At 48.9% G+C, this 27,134-nt stretch overlaps 6 protein-coding genes across 6 annotated transcripts; 3 read left to right on the top strand and 3 right to left on the bottom strand.

Annotated features, from left to right (window-relative positions):
- Positions 1-4,586: 4,586 nt before the first annotated feature.
- On the top strand, positions 4,587-9,580 carry N7466_005354 (non-ribosomal peptide synthetase; the record flags this gene model as incomplete). The annotated part of the gene is made up of 3 exons (XM_057164751.1): positions 4,587-4,609; positions 4,685-5,497; positions 5,554-9,580. The coding sequence occupies 3 exons, from the start codon at positions 4,587-4,589 to the stop codon at positions 9,578-9,580; spliced, it is 4,863 nt and encodes a 1,620-aa protein (XP_057023432.1).
- Positions 9,581-10,386: 806 nt separating this feature from the next.
- Positions 10,387-11,625, bottom strand: N7466_005353 (cystathionine gamma-synthase; the record flags this gene model as incomplete). The annotated part of the gene is made up of 2 exons (XM_057164750.1): positions 10,387-11,418; positions 11,473-11,625. The coding sequence occupies 2 exons, from the start codon at positions 11,623-11,625 to the stop codon at positions 10,387-10,389; spliced, it is 1,185 nt and encodes a 394-aa protein (XP_057023431.1).
- Positions 11,626-11,856: 231 nt separating this feature from the next.
- N7466_005352 (uncharacterized protein) lies at positions 11,857-12,355 on the bottom strand (the record flags this gene model as incomplete). The annotated part of the gene is made up of 2 exons (XM_057164749.1): positions 11,857-11,924; positions 12,001-12,355. 2 exons carry the CDS (start codon positions 12,353-12,355, stop codon positions 11,857-11,859), a joined length of 423 nt encoding a protein of 140 aa, XP_057023430.1.
- Positions 12,356-12,499: 144 nt separating this feature from the next.
- On the bottom strand, positions 12,500-15,721 carry N7466_005351 (uncharacterized protein; the record flags this gene model as incomplete). Its single annotated transcript, XM_057164748.1, has 2 exons — positions 12,500-12,705; positions 12,760-15,721. The coding sequence occupies 2 exons, from the start codon at positions 15,719-15,721 to the stop codon at positions 12,500-12,502; spliced, it is 3,168 nt and encodes a 1,055-aa protein (XP_057023429.1).
- A 4,675-nt stretch (positions 15,722-20,396) lies between these two features.
- On the top strand, positions 20,397-23,833 carry N7466_005350 (uncharacterized protein; the record flags this gene model as incomplete). Its single annotated transcript, XM_057164747.1, has 2 exons — positions 20,397-21,007; positions 21,097-23,833. 2 exons carry the CDS (start codon positions 20,397-20,399, stop codon positions 23,831-23,833), a joined length of 3,348 nt encoding a protein of 1,115 aa, XP_057023428.1.
- A 1,098-nt stretch (positions 23,834-24,931) lies between these two features.
- Positions 24,932-26,944, top strand: N7466_005349 (phosphatidylinositol-3-phosphate-binding ubiquitin-protein ligase; the record flags this gene model as incomplete). Its single annotated transcript, XM_057164746.1, has 2 exons — positions 24,932-26,347; positions 26,402-26,944. The coding sequence occupies 2 exons, from the start codon at positions 24,932-24,934 to the stop codon at positions 26,942-26,944; spliced, it is 1,959 nt and encodes a 652-aa protein (XP_057023427.1).
- Between the last annotated feature and the right edge of the window lie 190 nt (positions 26,945-27,134).

Below are 27,134 nucleotides of genomic sequence, written 5' to 3'. Positions count from 1 at the left end.
ACCACACAAATTGTTGAGCCCACGGGATGAAAACCAGTTTGACGGTACACCTATACAGACTGGTAATAATTTGGTAGAAATTCAGGTATTTAGGCACGGAAGGAGGATAAATACAGTGCATGTGTGCAGCCCTGGAGACATCTGGATGATTTGACAATCGTTTGGATGGCCAGAATTCAGAGCTGACATGATCAACGTAAGCCCATCACATCGACAAAGCATGGCGATTTAAGAAGCAAGATCGACACTTGAAAATACTCACTCTGTGAAGTAATTCTTGAAAGCTTACGTGCAGCGTGAAACAGACTTGACTTTTTATATCAAAGGGGAAGTTCCGGATTGTCGCTAGCCTCTAGGGCTGATGAGTGGGGAAAGATAAATGAAATAGTGCAAAGCCCTACGTATTTATATGGAGCATATGGTAGCAAGCGGAGTACTTGCGCCCAACTCGGTGAGTGTTTTAGAATGGGCATGCTCACAATCCGAAATCTTGGAAGCTTTGGTTTTCCCCTCTGCTAAGCTTTGTGACGTTATGGGCTATAGCTACTAGTAGCGTGAAGGTGAATTTAAGAAGTGAATTTAAGAATTGAATTTTAGTTTTAATAAATCTTGGTCCATGATCGTACCAACGATTATGCGAAGTTAACATTTGAAGAGGCTGCTTTTTGAAAACTTGGGACCCGATCGTGTTCGGGGCGGATATTGAAGTTTAAAAAACCCCAACCCTAAAGCACTCGAGGCCCCCTTTGCACCTAGCATTTGAACAGAGATCAACCTGCAACTTTGAATATTGAGAAGCTTGGATCGTCAATTGTTCCGGTATATCAAAGTCAACAGAGAAACATTGGAATTCTGAAATTGAATACGGAGCCTCGACGCGAAATCCAACTCGGGAAAAGATCGATGCCCAGGTGAATTCCATCCTTCAACAATTTCGAATCGTGCATGAAGTGGTGGATCCACGGCTGAGTTGTTTTGCATCTCACAGTAGGAGCAAATAATGAATAATCAGTGGAACTCGCAATATTTGAATGATGGTAAGCATGAGATCCACGTCAAGTAGTACCTATAGGCAAGCACCTATAGGCATATCCTGTACGGAATTTTTACTGTACATGACAACTCAAAGCTCCACACCTAATCTATTCGCAACTTTAAGATATCCATGTGGAATTCTGCATTGAATCTAGGTCCCAAATTGCCATGTACCGTGCAGAAAGCATTATAAATCGATGAAGTAAATACGGGAAGGATGGTGGGGACTGACATCAAGGAGGCATGAGGGGTGAGGGCTGCATGTGCGGAGTACATCGCACGCAATCGGTCGCTATCTACAACCTATGGGTTTAACGAAACATGAAACGCATTCCTTTTGGATGAGTTGCAATCTGCAAGGATATGAAGGAATCACGGAAATTAGTACTGCGCGTGAGCCGAATCCAAATTTGCCCCAACCTCCATGGATTCAATTCCGATGAGACCCGAAGAAGGGCGGGCGAAGAGGATAGATCTGCGTGGATATGGAGATATGTATCTGGAGCTAAATACATAAGGAGCAAAATGCATCCCCACGTGTAGTATCCATGATGGCAGCTATTGATTCGGACAATCCACAGCCACGTACCTGGGACGATATCCTTCAAATCTGCGCAAGAATGAACAAGCGGTGGGACTTTGCACAAGACTGAAGACTACAGAATTGGAGGGGAAATGGGGAGGAATGGAGAACGACGGGGGCACAATGGAGAATACTAATGGATCTAGATGCACTAAAAGGTGACAAGACTTTTTTCTCCACTCATAACTTCTCCACGCACAATCCGCCCACATGAAGCTACTGGAATCGGGCTTAACTTCACCCCCATATTGGGTATGGATTCTGTTGAATCGATTCCAGAACCTGCTAAGCTTGAAATGGGTGGGACTCGGGAAGGATGAGAAGTGTTATGTAAATGAGATTTAGATATCAACGCACTGGACTCTACAGAGCAGACAACCCCCACCTGTAGTAATTTGTACGCATGCACGTTCCACTTCCAATTGGCACGTTTCTTCCAAGGTTGACTATTGAATCCAAGTAACCCCCCCCTAAACGAGTCTAGCGAGAGAAGAAAAAAAAAGAGAAAAAAAAAAAGGCCCTCGGATTTAACATCCCGATTGTTACCATCGGGTCGGGAAGTTTGGTTATCGGCTTCCCCCTTGATGTTGATAGCCCTTCAGTTCTTCCTTTTTCGGCATTTTCCCGATTCCAGCCCCGAGAAGGAAAAGAAACCCGCGGGTAAGAATTTAGTGGCGAGAGGGTAACAGATTGATAATATTTTCTCGGCTAAGGATGTAGAGAATCAGATAAGATGGGATCGGCCTCACTTTTACCCACTCCCTACGTATTACGAGAGGTAAGGTGAGGATAAATTGGAGTATCCGATGCAGATCTACGTGGTACCTTGGAAAAGAGGGGAGTGGGAATGCGAAGAACGAAAGAAACGAAGCGAAATGAGCGAGAGAAGCGAGAGAAGCGAAAGATTGCGTAATCAGCGGAGCCAAGATATGGGTCTAATGTCAGAAGTGGAACTTGGGCTCCGCCAAGATTCATTCAGCAACGGGCGAGAGCAAAGGATTTTATACAAATGGATAATTCAAAATGATGGGGGACGTCCCTTGATTGCAAGAAAAGAAGAAAGAAGAAAAAAGAAGAAAAAAAGACATGCACATGGTCCAAAGTACACTTCAGGTCCCATCTTCAACCACGTTCCAGCCTCAATCTTGGAAAGAAGTGGCGAAGAAGTTTTACAGAACACTAGAAATTGAGTCTTGAATCTGTGTACCTGATACCTCAAACCAATGGATGGGCAGGGTCCCCCTTTTTGCTCCCTTTTTCCCTTTTCTTTTCTTTTTTTTTTTTTTTTTTTTTATTTTACAGTATTATCCAGCCCTATGCGGGCTTCTCAGAGGGCCATCCAGACCTCAATAATGTGGCAAGGTGGATCTAGTCCAAGCATTTGGGGCCACAGACCTGATCGTCCGGCTTCCCATGAAAAGGATCGTCCCGAGTCTTTACTTCATACGATGCCGATACAGACGGATCCTGAGACGAAGAGTAGACTTTGGTTAGTCTCTCCGTCACTGATTGACACAATCTCCACGGGTCCCTGTTTCGCTTCATTCCGCCAAGTAAAATGGTATCGCTGGTTCCTTACGGATACACAGGATACAAATCTTTGGTTCTCCCGTTCCAATTGTTGTAAAAAATAGAAACTGGGAAAACGGCAAAAAAAGATGGGAAAAAAAAAACAGAAATATTAGAGATCATGATATGTTGGTTCCGGCGTGCTCCGGGGCGGAAACCCATTTCCCGATATCGGATCCTCTGGTTCTCTGATATGCTGAGTACGAGTAAATCTGGCGGAACAGTAAACATATCGTATTCGTTACCCTTTCTCTCCAGAGGAAAAGAAAAAAAAGAAAAGAAAAGAATTTATATTCCAATGTTGTATATGCATGTCTGGATAGATTTCCTCCGAGCCCGACGCTTGTCCGGAATGGTTATCAACGACTCCGTTTAATTTGAACTATAGACCCGAGCGGAGCAATGCTAATCCTTAATCATAGTATTCTTGCCCAGAAAAGAACCGGCCGAGTGCCAAGAATCACTAGTGTGACGCCAAGTATCCGCCCGTTGCACTTTGAAAAGTGATCTGCGGTGTGGATCCACCTCGGAACCAGTCTAACCAGTCTAACCCCAAGCTTGCCAAGACTTCTGCAGATCTTCCCTTGATGAACTCTTCATCTGGTACTCCTTAGTTCCAAGCTGGAAAAAGAAAAGAGAAAATTATATCAATTGATATCTGTAGCCATTTTAAAAGAAAAAACAAGAGAAAATGACCAATGTTCAAGAATAAAAGTGATGAAAACTTGCAGTTTATAACTGCACTAGAGGGATATCAATTTGACGGCATATCGAAGAGAACATTGGCAAAGTTAATCTAGTTGACAATGTCCCTTATCTTTTGTTTCTTGTACAGGTACTCAACGATGATCGTCTCGTTGAAACTTCTGAATCAGGTAAAAAGAGAGATACATCTCCACTATACCCTCATCGTACTATCCGTATTTACCTTGAAACAAGAATTGGAGTATGCCCTGTGGCGTTCACTGGCCTCTTCCCAATTGTTCTACCAAGGTTCCAAGGTTCTGACTGGTAGATACCATCGATCCTGTGGGGATATAGCCGACGAAACAAAAGTTCCCTCCAGCTGGCCCGTCTGGAGCCATGTGCAAGTCAGCCAGATGCATGGCTGAGTCGAGCTTGCTGAGGCCCGTGAGAGGGTCTTGACCCAGTGTGCCGACATTGCGCAATCGGGAATGGAGCCTGTGATGTAACTGGCCATTTATTAGTGTATCGTGTGGATTCTATTCAGCCCGTGGATGACAATCGTATCAGGGTCTGCTAGGAAAGCTCCATGACGAACTGGGCATATAAGATGCCAAGGGTGGTCCCCTTTTTTTTTTTCGAGTTAGAGTGTGTGATTCTGTATAGAAGCAAATCGGGTCTTGATCAATAATTTTTGTTATATTCAAGATTCAATATGGCGGCTTCGCCAGAATCATCGTATGTCTTGTTTGGTCCTTGTCAATGCTTCCTTTGTGTGTGTGTGTGTGTGCCTTGTCCTAACCTTTGCAACAGCCTTATAGAACAGCTTGTTCGTCTTCGGAATGAGGCTTCTCATCCAGACTCCGCCCATCACCTATCCTCCCTCCTCTCCTCACACAATGGTACTTGTCCTGCGAAGTACCTGCTTCCATGCTTCAAGGACATCTATAAGTCCCTTCCCGAAGCATTGAAGTCTCACAATGACGAGTTCATTGTCCGTCTTCGTGCTCAGGTGAAGGCTGCCACCCCGGATGTTGCATCGCTGATCGGGACAGACTCCCGGGCTGGCTTCATTGATGCCACCACCGGAAGACATCTCACACACGCTGCCATCCAAGACTTTGTCCACAACTTCCACTTGCCTATTGGTCTATCCAAACATGGCAAGCCTCGCATTGCTGTCATCTTGCCCAATGGACCATTGATGGCCATTGCGGTCCTTGCATTCACAAACAGGTATACCATTGTGCCCATGGCATCAAACACGGTGCCAGAGCAGCTTCATATGGATATGGATCAGGTCCAAGCCGATGCTGTCGTTGCATTGGATTCCGATCTTGACAAATTGCAATTGGACAATGGCAGTCGGCCGGTATTTGGTATCGAGCCACTAGAGGACCTGACTTTCCGGGTGGTCTCTCAACAGCATGCTTTTGGTGCATCAAATATCCCCTCCAATGCCGGAAATGATATCGCAATTATCCTTTTCACCAGCGGTACAAGCGGTACTAAGAAGCTGGTCCCAATCACTATCTATAACCTCATCGCTGGTACGATGGCCACAATTGAATCGGTCGAATTGTCCGAAACAGACACATGTCTTAACATGATGCCGCTGAACCATGTGTAAGTTTTCCCTACTCCCAGCAGTACGCATAGTTAAGTACTAACATCAAAAACAGTGGTGGTATCATTCGCAGTATCTTCTCCCCCCTCATCGCTGGCGGTGCGACAATTTGTTGCCCGTCTTTTGACCCCAGCATGTTCTGGGATGCTGTCGAAAGCCCACACATGACACCAACCTGGTACTATGCCACACCAACCATGCACCAGATGATTCTTGGCGAAGCCCAACATCGCCCCGAGGCTGTCAAGCAAAGTGCCATCAAATTCATCTGTAACGCTGGTGCTGGTCTCCCGCCGACGCTCGCCGCACAACTTCACGATACTTTCCACAGTGTCATCCTTCCCAGTTATGGTATGACTGAGTGCATGCCTATTGCTGCGCCGCCAAAGGACTACACTCTTGATCGTCATGGAACATCAGGACGCATCGTGGGTCCTGAGGTGGCAATCATGGAGGGGGGCTCTCCCGTCGCGCGACCTGGAATGCTCGGACACATCTGTATTCGTGGATCACCCGCTTTTGAGGGATACCTTACCCCCGACGGGAAGATTGACACTAGCGCGTTCGACGCAGCTGGCTGGTTTGATACAGGTGATCTGGGATACCTCGATGCTGACAACTACCTATACATCACTGGTCGCAGCAAGGAGGTAATCAACCGTGGCGGTGAAATTATCTCTCCTGTCGAAGTGGAAGATGCCGTGCTGGCCGCGGCTAGGGATCCCGAATCTCCACTGTACGGTCGTGTTGCCGAGACATTGGCCTTTTCTGTCCCCGATGAGGTGCTACAAGAAGTCGTTGGTGCAGTCATCACCACACCTCCCGGTGTTCCACGCCCAGATCTCCGCATGCTCCATGAGGCTCTTCACCCCATCATCCACCAGCCCAAGTGGCCTGCATTGATCGTATACATGGACCGTGTGCCCAAGTCAAACAACAAAATTCAACGTATCAAGCTTGCCGAGCGATTACGTTTGGACACCCTCACCCCAACCACACCCCTGGCTGACCGTCACTTCGAGGCCGTCTGCCCCCCTAATGGTACCCCACTCAGTGCTTCCATTGAGAGCAACCAGTGTATTGTCGACGAGCACAATATCAGGGAAGTTCTAGCCAGAAGGGCTAGCAGCCCCGAAGTGCACATTCACACACACCCTCGCGATGGGTTCGCGCAGGCTGTGCTGTTTGGCGCGAGCTCAGGTGATGAGCCTATCACCCCCGAGGACCTTCGCAGCCACCTCGACGGCTACCTTATTCCCAGCCGTATCACTTCCCTCGAAGGTCCCATGCCTCTTGATGCTTTCGGTAAACCCGATCAAGCTGCTATTGACGAGGCGGTTCGTGCCCGTTACTCAGATGGCGATCTGACACCCACCCAGTCCCGTGTTCGTGAAATCTTTGCTGCGGCCTTGTCTTGCGGGGCAGAGGATGTTTCTGGGATGACAGACTTCTTTGCCGCTGGCGGTGACAGTCTAAGCGCTGGTCGTTTAGTTTCGCAGCTTCGTCGTGAATTCGGTATATTCCTTGCCGGTGATATTCTCTTCCACCACCCCACTATTGGCGAGGTGGAAGACAAGATCACCGAAGCACTCGATATCAAGGCTATGAAGGGTGACCAGGGAGAGGTGGTGCTACCCGGCTGTGAGAAGACATATAGCAGCACTAACCCGCTCCTCATGTTTCTCCACCTGTTCCCGATCATGATTTTTGCCCCCATGAAGCGAGCCTTCCAATGGTTGGTGTTCGCCTATGTTATGGCTGAGTGCTCAACTCGCTTCCCTCTCAGTGACCACCTCATTGGTCGCGTTGTCCTGATTGTTCTGGCTGTTTTGTCTGCTCGTGTCGCTGGACATGTAGTCTTCCCCATCTGTGGCATCACTTTCAAATGGCTCGTCATCGGTCGTCACAAGGAGGGTATCTTCCCCATGTGGGGCCCATATCACACTCGATGGTGGTTGACCCAAAAGGCGTTGCAGATTTGCGGCAAGGGCATGTTCAGTCGTTTCAACTGGTCTCGCGTGCTATTCTACCGCCTCCTTGGTGTAAAGATTGGCAAGAACGTTACTCTTCACCCGATGGTCAAACTTGGTGAATATGATCTGATCGAGATTGGTGACAACGTCGTCTTGGATGTCTGCCAGTGCCGGCCTTTCGCCGTCGAGCGCAATACTTCCATGCTTCTGAAGCGTATCGCTATTGGCAAGGACTCATCCGTTGGTACCAAGTCTATCCTCGCCCCGGGTGCTGTTGTTCCCGAGAACACTTGCATTGGTCCCAACTCATCAAGCTGGGAACTTCAGGATGCCGATGAGTCTAACCGCGACTTACTCTCCTCACGTATCCCTCAGCCTCACTGGATTTGGTCTATCATTCTCATTGAGCCCATCAAGATTCTTGTTTGGGTTGCTTCACGTCTCACCTGGATGGGTGGTCTTGTGCCCATGGTGTACTCGTACCCTAAGACATCAGCCGACATGTTTCTTGGTACCCTGGAATGGTTTACCAGTAGCCAGCGAATTGGATATCATATCACCGCAAAGATTTGCCGTGCAATCGGTAGTCCGATTGTGCAATTTGCCGCTGTCTTGGCTTTTAAGACCCTCCTTGATCTCTTCTGCGGCAAGCCCAAGCCCGGTCCTGCCTCCAAGCAAACTCAACGCCAGAAGGTTCGGAGCGCTGTGCTTTCGCAGATCTTGCCTGCCGGTGACATTCACGAGCTGACTCGTCTTGTCGGTCGTCACTATGAGGCTGTCTCTATGGCTGTCCGTTGCCTCGGTGGCAAGGTCGGCAAGCGTGTCTACTGGCCTAGTGTCGGTCCTGCTGTTCCTGACTTCGACCTGGTAGAAGTTGGCAACGATGTTGTCTTCGGTTCTCGGTCCACCATTATCACATCCGATGGCTACGGCCGTGATCGTGTCACAATCGGTGACGGCACTATGGTCGGCGATCGTGTCATTGCTCTCCCCGGTACTACCATCGGTCGCGAAGCTATGATCGGTTCTGGTGCTTTGCTTCGCCGTAACGGAGACTTTCCCTCAAATACTATCTGGACGGGTAGCAAGGGAGGCAACGCAGTGCAGTTGGGTAACACAATGCCAATGTCGAATGCTCCGACCGTGGTCGACAGCAGTAGCAGTGGCAGCAGCACAAACGGCGACAGTGACGATGAGAAGCGTGCTTATGACGACAGATGCGGAGATGACAAGAAGTCCTTCAGCGAGAAGCAAACTGACCTCGGCGGTAAGGAACAGTCTGCTGAGATTGAGATGGATACCTGCAAGCCTTTTGGTCGCGCATTCTACCGCCACGAGTCCAACTACTATGTCCTTCGCATCTGGCAGATCGTGATCTACTCCGTCATTGCGGTAGTCTTCACAACCGTGTTCTGGATTATCTCCGTCCCTCTGTCCCTCTTCGCTCTGCGTGGTGCTATCACTCATAGCAGCTCCGCGGCCCTTCACCCCGGTCCATGGCGTCCATTTGTCAACTATGGCATCCTCGCCGCGGTTTTGGGCGCAATCAGTACTGTGCAGGTCTTTATGGCCATCGGGGTCGTAATCAGCATCAAATGGATGGTTATGGGTCGCCGCCAGGAAGGAAGCTTCCACTGGGATAAGAGCAGCTATAACCAGCGCTGGCAATTCCTTCTCTCCTGCGAGACAATGATCAAGGACTGCTACGGTAACCTAGGTCTTCTTCCTCTGATGAGCGGTACTGCCTGGCTGGTCTGGTACTACCGTCTTCTTGGCGCGACAATCGGAAAGGACTGCGCTATTCACGCCAACGGCACGCCGAACGTCTTCTTCACTGAGCCTGACCTCCTGACTCTCGGTGATCGTGTCGCCGTTGATGATGCCAGTTTGGTGTGCCACTTGAACTCTCGTGGTGAATTTGAGTTACATCATTTGACGGTCGGAGACCGCAGTATCTTGCGCGCTGGATCGCGCTTGATGTCTGGTGCTTCGATGGGTCAGGATACTTGTCTTTTGGAGCACACTTTGGTTCTGTCTGGTGACCATGTCGAAGATGGAACCACTATGCAGGGTTGGCCAGCTGGGCCCTTTGAGGGCAATCGTGCTTAGATGTAAACTGTTTACTTGCTTGTTTTGTTTTGTTTTTGCTTTGCGGGTTTTTCGGTTTTGGGTTCATGAAAGTTTCACGTTCGGATGACATGGATAAAATGCCTTTTCGGGTTGTTTTGGTTTGGTTTCGGTGGAATTTGGTCCCCCGGTTTTGGTATAGAGATTTCGTATAGATTTCCTGAACATTGATGTTCTCACTTTCGAGTTAATGTTTAGACAAGATGCAATTCATGACCTCATGGTCCTTTCAACCAAAGTGTTCAGCCTTCGTAGAGGATCTTTGGGTGGCGCAGAATTCATAACCTTGGGGACGTCACTGGAGGTCATCTTCAAGATAGAACAGTGATTGTTGTGGGAGAGAAGAGTTAGCATAAAGAGATCAGAGATTACATGTGCAAAGAGGGGCAAAGAGAGAGGGCAAGATGGTCAGTTTGTAAAGGGAGAAAGCAATTTAGAGCGGAATGTGCAGGAGGTGAGAAGAATTATTAAGTGAGCCGTCCCTGGCGTCTTAACCGACTGGTCAGCTCTTTCCCGGACCGCTGATAACTCTTATCAATGCCCATATACTAGAATGCCAACTGCGCATTTCCTCAAGAATCTACATTTACTCTCTTCAAGCTCCCCGTGGACGTCACTGAAGTGATTTCTATGTCGTTGCTACAGAATAAGCCCTCTCTACGTACAAGATTTCTCCCCGGTTGTACTACATTATGTACTCTTGACTTAAGCCTTTAGGAATTAAGTTGATTACCTGCATGAAAATTCAATTCTCTAGAAATATGTCTAAATGCCTACAAGCGTAATAATCAAGCGGCCAACACCTTAAAGGCCTTCACAAGATCATTCTTTAAATCCTCCCAATTCTCCAATCCAATACTAATCCTGAGCAACCGCCGATCAACACTGGCATCCGACATGGTACGCCACTCAATAAGCGATTCCACACCACCAAGACTAGTAGCATGCTGGAAGTAGTGCAGTTTCGACGGAAGGACCTTGGAGAGCTCCTCCTCTTTCATGCAAATGGAAAACACAGGACCAAATCCATTAGGCATCTGCTTCGCCAACCAATCACCCTTATCTTGTTGCAAACTAGCATGGAAGATCTCCCCCAGCACGGCCTGAACAGCTTCTTCGTCACTACCGGGTGCAGGATTGGGAGCATGCAAAGCAGAGTCAAGCCATTGAACGAGTCGAGTTGTATTCTCACTTTGGCGCTGGACACGGACTTCCAGTGTGCGGAGGGAGCGGACGCCGAGCCATGATTCCATGTTTCCCATTACGCTACCGAGGAAGACACGGTCATTGAAAAGTTGCTTGGACCATTCCTTGTTCTGGGTTGCGAGAACACCGCAGAGGATGTCACTATGGCCGCCAAAGTATTTAGAGCCGGAGTGCATAACAATGTCGGCACCCCAGAGGAAGGGGTCTTGTAGGCCCGGCGGGCCAAATGTACCGTCAACAATGATATACGCGCCGCGGGAGTGCGCCTTTTTGGCATAGGAGGCAATATCGTATGCGGTGCCCTTCGGGTTAAGTGGTGTTTCCAGGAGAATTATATCGCCAGCTTCGAGTTGATCCGCAGTGCAGTCGAGAGGAAGTTTCTGGAGGCCCGTGAGACGGGTGAAGAGGGCGATCACGCCATGACAGCCGTGATAGCCTTCGCCGACGGAGATACGGCGAGGATTAAGCAGAGTCAGGGCAGCATGAAGGGCGGAAAGACCGGAGGAGTAGCTGATTGCGGTTCCATTAAGCAGGGCTGAGAGAATAGTTTCGAAGCGAGTAGGATTAGGCGCCGAGGCACGGGAGTAGATGTGGGAAGTCGGAGCGGATCCGGTCTACACTACTGTTATCGATTGAGGTTTGGTATTATAGCAATGGTGCAAACATACATTGCTAAGATCAGTCACTGGGAATAAGTCGGCGGGATCATCAGAGTAACGGAAAGTAGTAGATAGATGCATAGGAGGGGCGACATCAGAAACAACGTTCAGCGTATCATCCGCGTGCAAGGCACGCGTTGAAGTGCCAATTGTCTGAGCCATGTTTATGCTATGTTCTGGGGGAATTGTATGCACAAGAAATCGAAGACGCGAAGCTATGATACAATCAAGTGAAGAATGAGTCAAGTGGGGGGGAGAGGGGCCCGGTCACGTAATCGGTCACGTGGTGTGGGGATCTGTGCTAAAAACTGGAGAACTTGGAGTAAAAATTCAGGGGAAGAGGTAGAAGTTTGGGTGGGAAGGGGAAGTATTGAGGGGACAGAGAATGAAGTACTAATAGCAATCAGCGTCGTAAAGATGCCATACGAGATGGTTCACGCGCGGATCCGGGTAAAGCGACCCTAAAGTTGGTGCGGTCTAGATAAACGGTTAGTACAGGCCACCCACTTGTCACTGGTGTTGCAAGAAAACACATACCAACTTCCGAATCAAACGTAATAGCGATATCATCATGTTCTATTGGATACTCGGGCATGTCCAGGCAAACAAAGTTGGAAGATGGATCCTCGTCCGTCTTGGGGAGTGCGAATTTGGCGTCCACAATGCGGATTCCAAACTTGCCAGATCGGCCAAAGGGCTCGATACGATCGGTGCCCTTCAGAATGAAGTTCATGCAGGTACCATGTTGGAAGTCTGAGAAGAAGGCAACCAGTTGAAGGATTGTACCCTGCTTCACAATCTGAATTCGAGCAAGATTGGCCTCCCATTTCTTATAAATCGGTACCACGCTTCGGCGGCGGGAAATTGCGAAACACGAAGCAGTCCTGGTCATTATCAGCGTTGTCCTGAGCAATAGGTGTTGGAGGAGGTAAAATTACCCATCATAGATAACACTGAATCCAGTGACAGCTTCTTCAAAGGAATGGAGATCTAACAGAATATGAGTGAGCTTTGTCATTGAAAAACGCATAACAGATCACATACCATTCATAGAAGCAAATTCTAAGCGACGGGCCATTGGGTTGGTAGTAACTTTCTCAAGGAAGCCAGCCACTTGCCCTGCCAGCTCTGGCTTAATAAGATTGTCCGCCAGTGAAACTGTCAGATCCTGCTGTGCTGGTCGGAACAAGCTCATCCCAGTCTTTCGATTGACATCTAGCCCAATCTTGAGTTCTCCGGGCCCTTGGGTGACAAGTCAGCATGTGGTCCAAACATTCATCTCACATTACGGCTTACCTAAGTTGATGCGATCTGTTACAGATCCCCATTCCGTCGCGACAAACGCTCGCAGATTTTCCGACAGAATAGTTGGGCCATAACCATGGTCGACATACGAATGTTTTTGATCGATAACAAAGACACTGCCAGCCGGAAACTGTAAGTGAGTGACAGCAGACCGGCCGCTTGCTTGGTCTGCTGGCTGCTCGATAGCATATGCCTGGAGAGGAATTTCACGACCCTTAGACTCCAACTCGCGCGGGATCATGCCCAACAATATAGCATGCATCTTGGTGCGTTCTTCAACCTCGTGGAAAGTCAAAAGCATCGATCTTGTACGACCATCTTCGGTGACCTTGAGAAGGAGTGCAGGAGCCCCATCTTCTCCCCTCAAGAGACCAAATACTATAGGCGTTCCATGGGCTAGGATATGTTTCACGTTGCTGAGTGTCTTCACCTTGGGGCTTGTCAAAACGGTCAATCGGAATCCACGGTGCGCACTTCGCGAGCCAGTGCCTTCTTTTATTGTGACCGTCCGCTCGAAGAGGCGTATCCGGCACCGTTCCAAAGGCTCGGGTGGGAAAGCCTTCGGGGTACCAGGATCCATATATTGGAAAACTTTCACAGTATTCTCATACACAACGGATTCGTCTGCCTCCGGAGCAAGACTCGCTTCAGACTTCTGGGTGTATTTGACGATATTCCAAAGGGCTTTGAAGTCATCTTCTTTGAACATTACATCCAGTTCAAATCCGCGGGGAAGCTTGACTCGCATGGAATGGGTACGGACTTGCCATTCCACGTCTTCCCAAGTAGGTCCTTGTTTGCGATCGGATTGAATCATCACATTGACAAGCTGGCTTTGACTCGTGATCGCCGCAAATACGTACCAATCTGCCCGTTCTCGGATGATGGCAAGGCAGCATGGCATAGCATATTGCTGAGTATCATCCTCGCTGGAGCTAACAGAAGCCTGTACGAACATGCTACCATAGCTGAAGTAACGAGATGTATCTCCCAAGGGCATCATGTACACCATACTCGGCGTCTTCCCTGGTTTGTCAGCCAACATGGATCTCTTTGCCGATCCTGATAGCACAGCTGATACATCTGGAGCAAAGAAAGGATAGCGCAACCAAACGCTGGTGTCCAGGTGGCTAGGAGACGCATCGTCTTCTTCGATAAGCGCAAGGATATTATTACGCTTAATCGACATAGAAAGCGACCGCAAATGGTTGAGCGTGACTTGGTGTAGACTGAGGAGATCTACCATATCCTTATCCCCCGTTGTGTTTGCAACTGCCAAAAGAGCATCGATTCCCATCTGCTGACCATACCGGGAAAGTTCGGGATGATCTGGCACGATATTTGTGTTGATCCAGAAGGATTTAGCAAGGTCTACAACGGCTTGTTTAGCGTAGCTAGGGGGGCAGTTGGCGCGAGTCCGCGCAAAGGTCTCCAGCCGTGTCTTTCCTCTCAAAAACCACCAAAGCGCAGCCCGGATCCATTCCACCAGGGATGTTTCCATTAGCGGTTTCACGCTCTCTGCGGCGAGTCTGAGGAGACTGTCATATCGGGCAATGTACTGTTTGAATTCTGCAAATGCAGTGTCGCCGACTTGAGCAGCCACATTCCGTAGCGAGAATTTGGGTGGTTGGGAACTTCGCGAGGGTTCGCGACTTGCCTCGTTGGAATCCAGTCGTTTCCTTGTGGAAGGTTCTCTAGCAAGAGGCTGTGAATGTGCCTGAGGGGGTTGTGGAGAAGGAGTTTGAGAGGGTTGGGAAGGAAACTTGGGTGGAGTGGGCGAAACCTTCCCTGTACTTCCAGGTGTCAGCTGAGCTGGTAATCGCGGGTCGACAGGGCTGAGATTGGTGGCAGTGCGAGTGACTACCGGGCTTGGGGGGTGTCGAATGGAATGGACGATGGATTTGAGTGAGGGCGCGTTGGATGTGTGCGAGATTGGGGTCTCGTAAACCGATTCGGATTCGTGTGTGCTATGAGGGCTGCGACTTTGGGGGCTGTGAGAGGGTTGAATTGGACTTGACGAATCATCATCCTCGTACTCCTCATCGTCATCCACCGGGGATGAGCCATCATCGTATCGATTGTGCAAAGCTCGCGCTTCCTCTACCTGCATCTGATTCCGGACCCGCTCGGCAAACGAATGCGAGTCCGTCGACCGGAATGACAGACGGGAGCCAGGTTGGGTTATATGAAGAGTGCTCAAGAGGTCCGCATCGCTAGAGCTCTCGACCAGCGGCTTTCGGCTCGGCGATGTGCCACTCTGCAGGTCTTGCGGTAGGCCTGAAATATCCCCATCCCCCAACGACGTGTCGACTCGTAGATTCGGCAATTCTCTGGAGGGGTTCGGGGAGCGCGACGGTGCGCGCCTGACTTGGGTTGGCTGCCGGTCGCGGGTTCGTTGTCGAGACCAGGAGATCTCGATGGTAGGTGCTTCCGATTCATCTCCTCCCTCCCCAATTACCTCCGGGGTTCGGTCTGAGAATCCCACATGAAGTCCCTTGTTCTTTCGAGTCCTTCCAGTCTTTGTCCGGGATAGTTGTGAAGGTTGCGGGGGTTCCTGTTGGCGTTGGGTCTTGGACCGAGAGAGTTGTGCAATTTGCGGGGGGTGAACTTCTTCGGTGGGACTGAAGGCAACATAGTTTTCGGTTGCGGTATGTTGGCGCTGAGATTGGGGTTGGGGTTGGGGTTGGGGTTGTGGTGGCGCGTTCGATACATCGTGTGAGGAGGGAATTCGATGGGTGGATACAGTAGGTGGGGGGTGACTGGGATCTGCCTTGGTGGTGATAGGGGATTCCGCCCGGGGTCGGTTGGAGGCGAGGAAGTCTTCGATTTGTTTGTCGGGCACAGCACCTTTGTTCTTATCTTTGGAAAACAGTTTCTCTCGCCACAGGGTAGTCTTCTTCACAGGCTTGGGCTGCCCTGTAGGCAGAAAAGCAAACGGATCATCAGTAGGCATGTCGAGAAAGTATATTGTTCGGGCGCAATGGTAAGAACTTGGCTGCGCATTGCAGGCTTGTTCTCTAATTAAGATGAGCCGAGGAATCTATTCCTCCAAAGCAAGTCAAAGCAAGTTAAAGCAAGCTCCTCCCTCTCGCCAGAGAAGCAATAAATTGATCGACAGGGGGTTGTCAATGGGTTCCCTGATAAGCTGGAAGATGATGTTGCGACAGGGACCAAGCGCGCGGGGGAGAAGAGGTGAGAATAGTAGGGAAGGTGGGATATGATGGGAAGATAAAAGCTTTGGGGAAAAGCGAAGGAAGGAGGGGCGTTCAATGCCCGTGCATGGCCAGGGACTAGAGATAGCTGGTCTTCGTTAGTCTGGAGATGAGTTAACCAAACGGTGGAGTAAAGATCGCCGGCTTTTGGCTTTTCTCGGATTTTAGGGGGACAGTACATTTGATATATAGAGTATGTAATCTTTGAATTCTTCTTTTGAAGACTAGATGAATTGGTAATTAAGCTGGACCGGCCAGAGAGAGTTATAAAGAAAAAAAAAATGGAAACACCGTGAGTGCGAGGCTAAGAAATAATGGTCTGGGGTTCAAATGTGTCTTTGAAACTTTCAAAAGATTCCATGGAAATTAACATGGAATTATTGATTTTAATTTCTTAATTTCTTAATTTCTTAATTCCTTGTCTATTTTCTATTTTCTATTTTCTATTTTTCTGATTTTTTTTTCTATATTTTATCAAAAGCTCCGCAAGTTGGAAAGCACCATTCCCGCTGTGGAGCCCACGTTAGTCAAAGTGCTGGATTTGGATTCTTCTCGTCTGAACATTCAAGAATGCACAAATCACAACTTATATATAGAATTTGCATACGTTACTCCCACGAGTCCCCTTCAGCCTCGCAAACCATTCGAAGCAAATCAACATCTCGTCCTCGAGTAGCCAATCATCTCCTTCAACCCGGGTTTCATCGTGAAACTCGTCTAACCCTAATTGGGCTAGAATAGAGGGGCACCAGCGGGTCCCGGTGACGAGTTATCTATTCAAAGCATTTCTTTGGCTCTTTACGAGTGGCATCGTGATTGGGACACGTAGATCTCCAGGGATCAGGCATCAACTTAAAAAACTTATAACAGATATCACCAAATCTTCGAGTTCGTTGGCGTGATAACATTCAATCTTCAATGTTTGAATATACTATACAATCAAGTGCTAGAGACATGGGGGACAATTCGTACATCATGCAGCCACTCCAATCTGGCAGTTGATCAGATGCTCATTTTCATTTCCGGCTTCCCCCTTTCGTCGTCCCGGCATCATATGCAGGGGATTTGAAGAATGAGCATAGCGATCCCTGCCGACCATCCGAGCCCCCTATTCGCCGACCTGCGAGGGGGCTTCCAAGATTGGATATCTATACATATCCTTACGGAATATTAAGGTCGCTGTCAAACCACTTGAATATGTAGTTGCCCGCTACATTCTCCAACCAAGTGGACCTCGGGACTTTCAAAAAATAAAAAATAAAAGGTGCTTAGCCACGACAATGAGGCGTACGTATGTCAAGAGGGTCCCCGGGATCTAATTATCCTAATTTTACTCGAAACTAAACGCCCATTTCCAATTCGAGTCCAGTATTCACCAAATTTACCCTACACTACGATGCATTTAGTATTTCCCACCGAGTCAAGTTCCACCCAACTGATCGTCAAAGCCACCCCGCAACTTCTCTGCACCGCGCATCTAGTGAACCGAGCTGCATGGGCAGAAATATTTGAAGGCTTCTGTACATGTACACAAACGCAATTCCATTTTGAATCTCTAATGTTGAGGGAAGAAGTCAACTTTCAGAAAAAAGAAACGTGCTTCGAAATCAAAAACAAAAATCAAAAATTGATTGAAATTCAGGGCATCCAGATGTCTGGAGTTTCATTTGAATGTTGGAATTAGTTCCAAGCATGCCGAGTACATATGTAGATCGAATATTTCAAGTATGAATATCTGGAGATCATCTACATATATGGTGTTCATCGGCGTCTGGACACGGCTGTGTTCTCGCTGGTGGGGAAGATCAGCAAATGCCATTGATGGAGAAAGGGACTAATTCCACAGTGAACCCCGACCCAGGCCTCGAGGAATTTGAATCTTTCTAAATGTTGAAATATCGATCGACAAACTCCCCTGAGCCCTGCATGAAGTTCCAATGCCATCTTATCAACGTCCACGGATATTTTCGTTATGGATTTTGTATAAGCAGAATTTAATTTTGAAAGCGATCTTCTAGATGACGTCTCACGCGGTTTATACCCATGTTGACTTCGGGATTCCACCAGGGACACTGTAATTGAATACTCAAACGCTTCAAATGTTGAAATTTTGAACCCACATTATCGGCTTTCCAAGATTCCATATCGAACATTGGGTTTCAATGCAAACAAGCTTCACTACCCTACCTAGTAGTAGGTACATAATGACTTCTGTGTAAGGTTCAATATTCAACTTCACTATAATCTCGGCCCGAGACGACCTCGGGATATCTGCCTAGGTGCAGGTCCACGTGGGGTTAGATCTATCGACGGAAAGCACCCGCTTGTCTACCTAGCCACCTCTGCCATTGATCAGTCCTCCAGGCATCCACATGCATGGATCTATGAATTTCAAACATTGAAATGTGTAGGGTCTATGATAGGATCGGACGTACTCAAGTGCTCCGTGTTTGATTGGGGAATTCCCCCCGAGCCTCGAGGTCGCGATCCTAACGCTATCCATGTTTCAAATGTTGAGATACATCAATGTATATGTATGCACAGTACATATAGGTTCATATGTATCAATTCCAACACCCCGAGATTTCCAGGTACATAGATGCGCAGCGCTCAAGCACTTGCTACATAGCCTGGAAATATACACACCTAGGTATCTAAACATTGAGTGAAGTACATGGCTATTCAAAAGTACTCGACATCTGGAGGTACTTGTACAACATTTGAAGGTACATACATGTAGTACCGACACATGTACTAGCTACAGACCCATTAATTCCAACGACCTTGAGAGAGAATATGCTCAACATCGAAATGTTGAGACCAAATGAGGACCAGGGAATCGTCAAAAGGGAATCGAATATTGGATCATGATGAAAGATTTTAAATATCAAAGTAGAAGTCTATGTATATGGCTAATTCCATATACACATGAGCTGAAGGACCGCGATTCATGGCTTGCATATGCCGATAATGATAGTTCCTACTAGTAGTATGGAGTAACAACCATACTATTTCTATACCTACTGTACTATGTACGTGACTAAAACTCAAACCAAGGCTGATTTTATTGATCCATACAAGTCGACTCCCGGATTTCCCCCTCAGCTCCCCAGGATTAGTATATATGTATAAAAAGGGACCGATCTAAAGAGTAGCTGTTTGTCCGTCTGTAAGCTAAGTACTTCAGGTAGCTCAAATCAATTGCTCATGCTATTGGCAGGCCAAGCCATTTTCTCCGTTCAGCCACAATGCCATCCTCACTGGCACCCCCACAGACTGGCTGAGACACTACCAGTGACCACGCGCAGATACCCACATAGACCATGTTTGTGGGCTAAAAATGAATGGTTGGGATCATGTCTCATCAGTCGCCGATCCTACACAGCTCTTGATCGGTCGGGAGAAAGACAGCCGAAAAAAAAAAGAAAGGAGAATGCAAAGCTGTTTGGAATTTGTGCGGAAACGGGATCAGCATTGTCGGGACCACCAAGTGAGACACTGAAGCGCGCAGCTGAAAGACTCGACTGAAACCGGTTTATTTGGAGGTCAGGAAGTTTGTCCATGTTGTGCATCTGTGGGACGGTGAGAAAGGTGAATAAAAGCCATATTTAGGACTGGGACGCGAGGGATATAAGGTTGATGCAGTTTCTACTAAATATAAAGCGGCGCGCCTACTCCGTACATACTAGTAGTTTGAAGCACCGGTTACTCTTTCCGGTTCCACATAGGGTGTCGGTTTATGTCATCTTACAAAGATGATTTTTCATGAGGTGATCATGATTTGGAGGTTTTTTTTTTTTTTTCCAAAGTACGAAATACGAGTAAATAGTCGTGTAGTAAGCCAACTAAAACTCCACCGCGACGTAACAAGGCGCAGCAACAACAACTGGGGATTTTGTTAGTGCTTTTTCCAATATTTTTTTTTAATAATAATTTTTTTTTTTCAGTTGACTTTCTTCCGTTTATTATTTTATTTTATTTTTTATTTTTTTTTTCCTTGATCGTTTACCCAGCTCTTGCAAGATTCACTTTCCCCCGTCCTTGGGCTATTATTCGTCTGGTCAGTTTTTGACTCCGGCTTATTGCCGTAAACCTCACCAGGGGTTGCCGACTTACGTACCTCAAGACTCTTCCCGCCCCGAATTCCCCTCTTTCTCCAATAATCCCGAAGAGCCCAGACTCTATTCATCCACTTCACCTTGTCATTCAATATTCACCTGGGTCTTCACGACTGTCCCCGATATCCGTCTTCAATCTCCGGAGCGACATCACACCCGAACGAGCGAGCGAGAGAGGTGGTGGACTGTGACGAGGGGAAAAAAATACCGGGCGAAACCCCTTCGACTCTCCCAATTGTCAACACAACGTGGATTCGATCACCAACGGGGGCTGACCTCCCCTAGGAGGTCATCCCGGATGCCCGAGACACTCGCGATGTGTCACGATTCGATGCATGTCCGGCAGCATACCGTTTATTTGGGTGGGCCGCATACAACCAAATGCGAGCGACGCGGTGGCTTGTCGGCCGCCCAAGGCCGACAATGGAGAGACACCTCCAAACGGAGGCGGCGAGACGCGTACACGTGGAGCTCTAGCTGGTGGATAGTTCTGGTGTCCCTGATCTTGCTGGCGTCACCTACCGCTGCCGCTTTGCTGAATTTCCAAAATTGTTTGGGGAAGGCGGTCCTCGATTCCAATCCATTAACACTGCAATATGTACCGCTTGACGTCGGTGTGTGGTTCAACCTGAGTGATCCTTTACATCCGCTCAATGTGACAGTGTATGGGAATGTATCGGGCACGGCGGATCAGACTACGGATTATCCCTCCGAGGATGATGCTTCCTGGAATAATCCCAATGTGACCGAAGGAAAAATCGTGGATCTGGACACATCGAACGAGAAGTATAGCACTCTATTGACTGATCTAGAAGTCTTGAGTTTCTCTCCCTTTACAAATGCCTCGAGATTTTGCCAGTCTGTGGTTCAGGGCGATTGTCCTTTAGGACCGGTCTTTCACTACAATCTGTAAGATTATGCTCCGCACCCTCCCCATCCTATAAATATGCTTCAGCAGATCTGATTTTTTCTCTCTCTCTCTCTCTTTACTTGTTTAGGAGTGACCCAAGAACGCTGCGCGCATTTTCTATCCAACATGATATGCTCTCCACGTACCGATTTTCGACGATTACCCCAAGCTTCATTATTCGCTCCGGAGATGCGGCAGCGGATATGTTGGGCTGCATAACCGTGGCCATCACCCCAGACTTTGGCCCATTACTGAAAAATGCACTCGCATATGTACCGATGACCATTTTGATTCTGATTGCTATTGGCACGGTAACCGCAGCCGTGTACACCCCATGGGGCACGACCAATGTTTTCCGTTGGACCAGTAATTACGGCCGTGACGAGGACGTTTTGCGTTTGGTCACTCCCGGTTTTGCTGATTGCCTGCAATATCTTCAGTTCGTGGTGCTGACGGGTTCCCTTTCATTGGATTATCCGGGCTTCTTCCAACCTGCCGTGAGCCATGGGTCTTGGTCTGTACTTATGTTCAACCAGAGCTTTGTCAATTCTGGAGGCCATAATCCGGTCGCCGATGGGGTATACGCGGTCAATGGCACCTATGGTCTGGATCGCATGAGGCAGCTGGTCGGGATGACTACCGAGCAAGATATCTGGCCGGGCATGATAATTTGGCTTCTGGTGATCTTGGCCATCATTATCCTTCTCATTCAACTGGGCTTTGCGATGCGCTGGGTGCACCGTGAGCTGGCACATAGCAGCGAACAAGATTTGCGTGCCAAAAACATGCCATTCACAGTGGGCAACATCATACGAATTGTTTTCAACTACTTCCTTCTTCCCATAATCTCGCTCTCCTTTTTCCAGCTTGTCACCGCCAGGGGCTCTCCTGCGCAAAGTGTTGCATTGGCTGCGATAGTGATCATTGTGTTAGTCTGCTTCTCGATTTGGTTCGTTCGGGTTATTGTGTCCACCCGACCAAAGTCCCATCTCTTTGATGACCTTCCTACGGTCTTGTTATACGGCCCGCTCTACAACACATATTGCGATGATGCTGCCGCCTTCGCCATGGTCCCGATATTCTTAAATTTTGCGCGCGGTGTGGCTATTGGCGCCCTGCAACCGTCAGGCATTGCGCAGGTTGTCATGCTAGCCATTTGCGAAGTTGTATCCGTGCTTACAATAATCGCTTTCCGGCCTTTTCCTGGGCCAACCCACATGAACCTGTATCATTGCCTGTTCTCGTTCATACGATTCCTAACTATCATTTTGAGCGTGGTCTTTGTACCATCTCTCACCATCTCACAAGCGGCACGTGGCTGGATTGGCTATGTTATTCTCGTCTTGCACGCATTGGTTCTCATTTTTGGATTCTTTCTAAGCGCCCTGCAGACGTTGATCGAGGTTCTGGCTCGACTTGCTGGTGCCGGTGGTGCCACTCGTGGTGGCCTAGTAAAGGTCTTTGGGAAGCGTCAATTGTCGAGACGTGTTCCACGGCGAGATATCACACGCCAGAGTTTGGGATCCGAGGCGGCCATGTTGTCCAATATGGACGGACGTATGTCATCTCAGTTTGAAGGATCACGTGCCCGCAGTCTGTCAGGAAGCTCTGCTCTACTGTTAAATCGTGCGACGGCAAGTGAAGGCCGCGCTAGTGCAATCTTGGATTATGCTAGCTCGCATGGGGGCCATAGCCGTGCTGCCAGCGCCAACCTGATGGCGCAGTCTCCTACCGCCTATACTGGAGGTGGAGGTTTCCCTGCTAGCTCACCGAGCAGTAGTAACTTTATGGCCTCATCCCCGCGAGATCCGTACTACCGACCCCCAAGACCTGGTCGGCACACACCTCAGCCGGGTACCGGAGATAGAAGCAAACGAAGTTCTAGAAGCTTTATGAAGCCAAGTCGGGTCAGCACGGAAGAAGAAATTGTAGATGGCTCTGGCCGAAACACGCCAGTACCTGCATATTTACCTACCCCCAAGGATGACATGGAGATGGATGATTCCCCGCAACGGACGGATTATGCTGTTCGGGAAGTTGACTTTTATTACCGTGTCCGTGGTCCGCCGCTTTCTCACACTGGGACTCGCAAGTTAAAGACTGGCCCAGCGGATCCCACTGGCCCCGTGTCATCAGCAACGGGATGGTTCCGGAATATGTTCCAGGGGAAGACCAAGGATAAAGGCAAGGGTTTCGAGGTAGTTCGAAGTGCTCGAGCACCTCCCCCTGGCCTTTTCCCAGCAGGTGATTACAACGAGGGGCAGTCTTACCACGACGATCCAGAGGACCCGGAGGCTGCTGGTCACTCGCGTGACGTCTATTCAGGCGAGGGACCATACCGTGACTCTGAAGGTGATCACGAAGCCAGAAAGTCCGGCGAAGAGCAAGTCCCGGTGAACTCTATTGGCGAAATCGAGCTAGCCAGTCGATCTGGGTCCCGTCGTTCGCGAGCCCCATTCGAACAAGACGGGGACGATGCACCGGGACTTTTACCTGTCGTGACGGAGGCCTCTCAATCAAGAGCCAGCACCGAGGCTTCCGACTCTGACCACCTGCGGCCGGAATCTCCAACTACTGCACGTTTACCTTTTAGTGGGGACAGCTCCCCTTCTCGGGAGAGGGGCCTCTCGGCCGCATCTACATCTGGTTCCATGACTTCCAGCCATAGAACTGGCCGTGATGGAGTACGCACGGAACGACCTTCTAGTATGGGCTACGTCGCTCAACATCGCACACAAGATAACATCCACCAAGCAAGTCCTGACGAACCAACCTTCGCCGGCAGCCAAGCCGAGTTAGTCGATGAGCATTTACACGGTGAATAATGAACCCCTTAGCTGGGCGTACATGCAAAATCAAACCTTATACCCAAACCTCAGTACCCAACCTCTATCAACTCATCATCTCACCCACTCACCCACTCCTAGTCCCTCATCGACTGTCTACTACTTCCGCCCCTTACCCACTGTATTGAATGTCTCGAATACCGAATCATCTTGATGCCACAGTGACGAATTTCCTTCTACTTTCTTTTTTCATTGTTATTGTTCCCTTGTCTCCATTTCCCATCTTCTTTACTTTGCTTATCGTCTCCAGTATCCAAAATTTGCTGCCAGGCATTCGACTCAATCAATATGGGTGTGCTGTGCAGACTTAGTAATAATCCTGGCTAGCTCGAATGACTGCCTAGTACCTTGATACCTGTACCTACCTTACTCCACGTTATACAAAGTGGTTGACTCAATTTTACCCGAAGGCTCAAGTGCCGAGAATCACACTAAAATTTCACTATCTACACCTCACCTGCAGCGTGAAGTGCAGTTCAAACGTAGACGTTGCTCGACCTTTAGCCTCCCGAGGTCTAGAGTACTTGTATAATGGAGGAGTGAATGTGACGTAGTGGAGATAAGCGACCCGATTTTTGCCGGCTGAGACCGCCCCCGGACCCACCGATAAGGCGCCCCCGTTATTTGGGCTTCAATTCTCCTGCACCTCCGACACTCCCTGTTTGCACAGGCAACGCCACCAAAGACCCTCTGAGCAGGTGTATTGCCGGCAAGACACCCTCACATCTTTGAAACACTTTGAATTTGCGAAAAGACACACTTTGCGCATACAAACCTCGCTTGTTTTGTGTATCACGAGACCATTCACTGTTTTGACTGTGAGGCTCTGGTCCATCTCCGATCGCCATGGTGCAGTGCTCGCTGTGACTACGGTTTACCGCAGTTAAGCACTCGGCATACACCAAGACAAGAAAGAAAGGCCACCAAAGAGATTGCTGATAGGTAAACCAGTACCCCGTCATCTCATCTCCCAAAGCACAATATATGATATATATGATATATATGGTATATATCGACTGAGAACTGCTTCTGTCTATAAGAAGCTTGGAAATTCAAATCAAACCTGCTAAGGACAAAATGTCTGCCCTTAGCACGGCGTCATCAAGTCCTCCTGCGACTAGCCCCGATGGCGAATATCCTACTACAATATGGAACGAAGACGATGGCTTGAGTGCTGGGCACGACGCCAACCCAGTGCATATATCGAGCAGCCCTGAGACTGACGTCCAAATGAGAAGAGCAGAGACTGAGCGAAGGTCTTCAAGTGATATCACCGGTGACTCAAAAATGATGACAGGAAGCTATGGCATTCCCCTTGGAAATGGCAGAGGGAGCGAGGAGAGTGATCCTACACACCGATATATCTCCACTGGATCAGCAAATCAGGAGGAAGCAAGCTCGGCACAACGTGATTCTGCCTTGGGACAGCGAGCACTGCCAAGCCATCCGGCCAGAGACCGTAAAAGGCGCCTGATTAGCACTGGCAGCCATGATCGTTTGCAACGAGCCCGCTCCGGAGACTTTGCAAGAATTAGCACTCAATCGTTATTACCACATCGATCCGTCTCCATGATTGTTCCAAATAGGGGTAAACCTCATTTGAACGGTCCGGGATCGTCTTATGCAACAGCGATTGATATTACTTCTTCCCCTCCAGATGCCGGCCCATCTGTTAGCCGCAGAAGCGAGGATTTCCGTCCAAGAGCCGGGTCGACGGCCTCCAGAGAAAGTGGGCAAGGTCCATCTGATACACGCATGTTATTGCAACCAGGTTCCGGGTATGGAATGCATCCTCCTTCATCCAGTCTTTCTGCGGCTCGTGCTCTGGAGAGACACCATTCGTCTAGCTTGCGGGTTGGCGCATTGGATCAATACCCCCAGTATATTCAATCGGGCAGGCCACGAGGACAGTCAGAGGCGATCAGAAATCCTAGGCGCGAACGTCAGTCGGGAGTCGGTTGGCAGGTGTCAGGGACCGACGAGAGCACTTTGCGTGCGTTTTTGTCAGGGTCAACGGAAGCACAAAGCATGTTAGAGGCGTTGGGAGCTTCTCAGGATGAAGTGGAAATGGAGAATACCCTACCACGATGGCAGCCCGATGGGGAAGTGAGCACTTGTCCAATTTGTGAGACGGCTTTTAATTTTTGGTACCGAAAACACCATTGTCGGAAATGTGGTAGGGTGGTGTGTGCCTCCTGCTCCCCGCACCGCATCACCATTCCTAGGCAGTTTATTGTCCGCCCACCAGAGTCCCTTCATCTCCATGAGCACTCCCCACCTCCACTGCGGCAAATCGTTGATTTAACCGAAGACAACCCCGTTGAACTACCATCGAGCCTCAATCCAGCTCTTGGCGGAGGAGAAGAAGTCCGTCTCTGCAATCCCTGCGTTCCAGATCCAAACCCCAACCCACTTGGTTTTGGTAGAACGCGAGGACATCGCCCAAGTCATTCTTTACCATCCGGCATGGGTCAAAACTTCTCCCGCGACAGGGTAAGTCATTATCATTTTGTTACGCTACGCATGGTTTTATCTAACAAGCTTTAGGCGGAGCGTCGAAGAAACCGCCAAGACTCCCAACCTTCCAGTCCCGAGTTCCCGAGGGCCGTGGGTGATAACAGGCGACGGAGCCTACGCAACGAAAGCGCCAGTCGCCAATCTCCCCTCGACTCCACTGACTCGCATCAACGCCTGTCTACCTGTGAGCAAGATCTCTGTCCCATTTGCGGCCGAAGATTCCCTGCCATCAGTAACGACCGGCCGTTGGAGGAACGTGAGGCCCACACCCGGCAGTGCATCGAAAATTACGGAGCCCCAGCTGCAGCGCAACCTGCTTCCTCCGCGCGCCGAGGCCCGGAACCACGATCACTCCCACCTCCACCATCTGCGTCTCGAATGATCGAGTTCACCGCAACAGAGAAGGACTGCATCGGAGAGGATGGAGGTCCCGCGGAGTGCACCATCTGTATGGTGGATTATGAGGGTGGAGATTTGTTGGTCCGACTGGAGTGCTTATGCAAATTCCATAAGCACTGCATTTTGGACTGGTTCGTGCACAAAATGGAGTGCCCTGTGCACAAGGTGGCATAGTGGCTGAAGCTCTAGGGAGCTTGTGCTGATGTTTGTTTGCTATTTTTACGCTACATTTATACCCGCATACATGCGATCTCTTCTTCTTCCTTTTTTTATTTATTTTTCATCAATTCATGGCCTACCTGAATTTCTGTCTCAATATCATCTAAACGAATGCAAATAGCAGTCTGTAAGATGGTAACCAAAA

The sequence above is a fragment of the Penicillium verhagenii genome, assembly GCF_028828195.1.
Source record: "Penicillium verhagenii strain IBT 33310 chromosome Unknown utg000005l_segment0_segment0, whole genome shotgun sequence".
NCBI classification, from domain to species: domain Eukaryota; kingdom Fungi; phylum Ascomycota; class Eurotiomycetes; order Eurotiales; family Aspergillaceae; genus Penicillium; species Penicillium verhagenii.
This window is presented reverse-complemented; position numbering and strand designations above follow the sequence as displayed.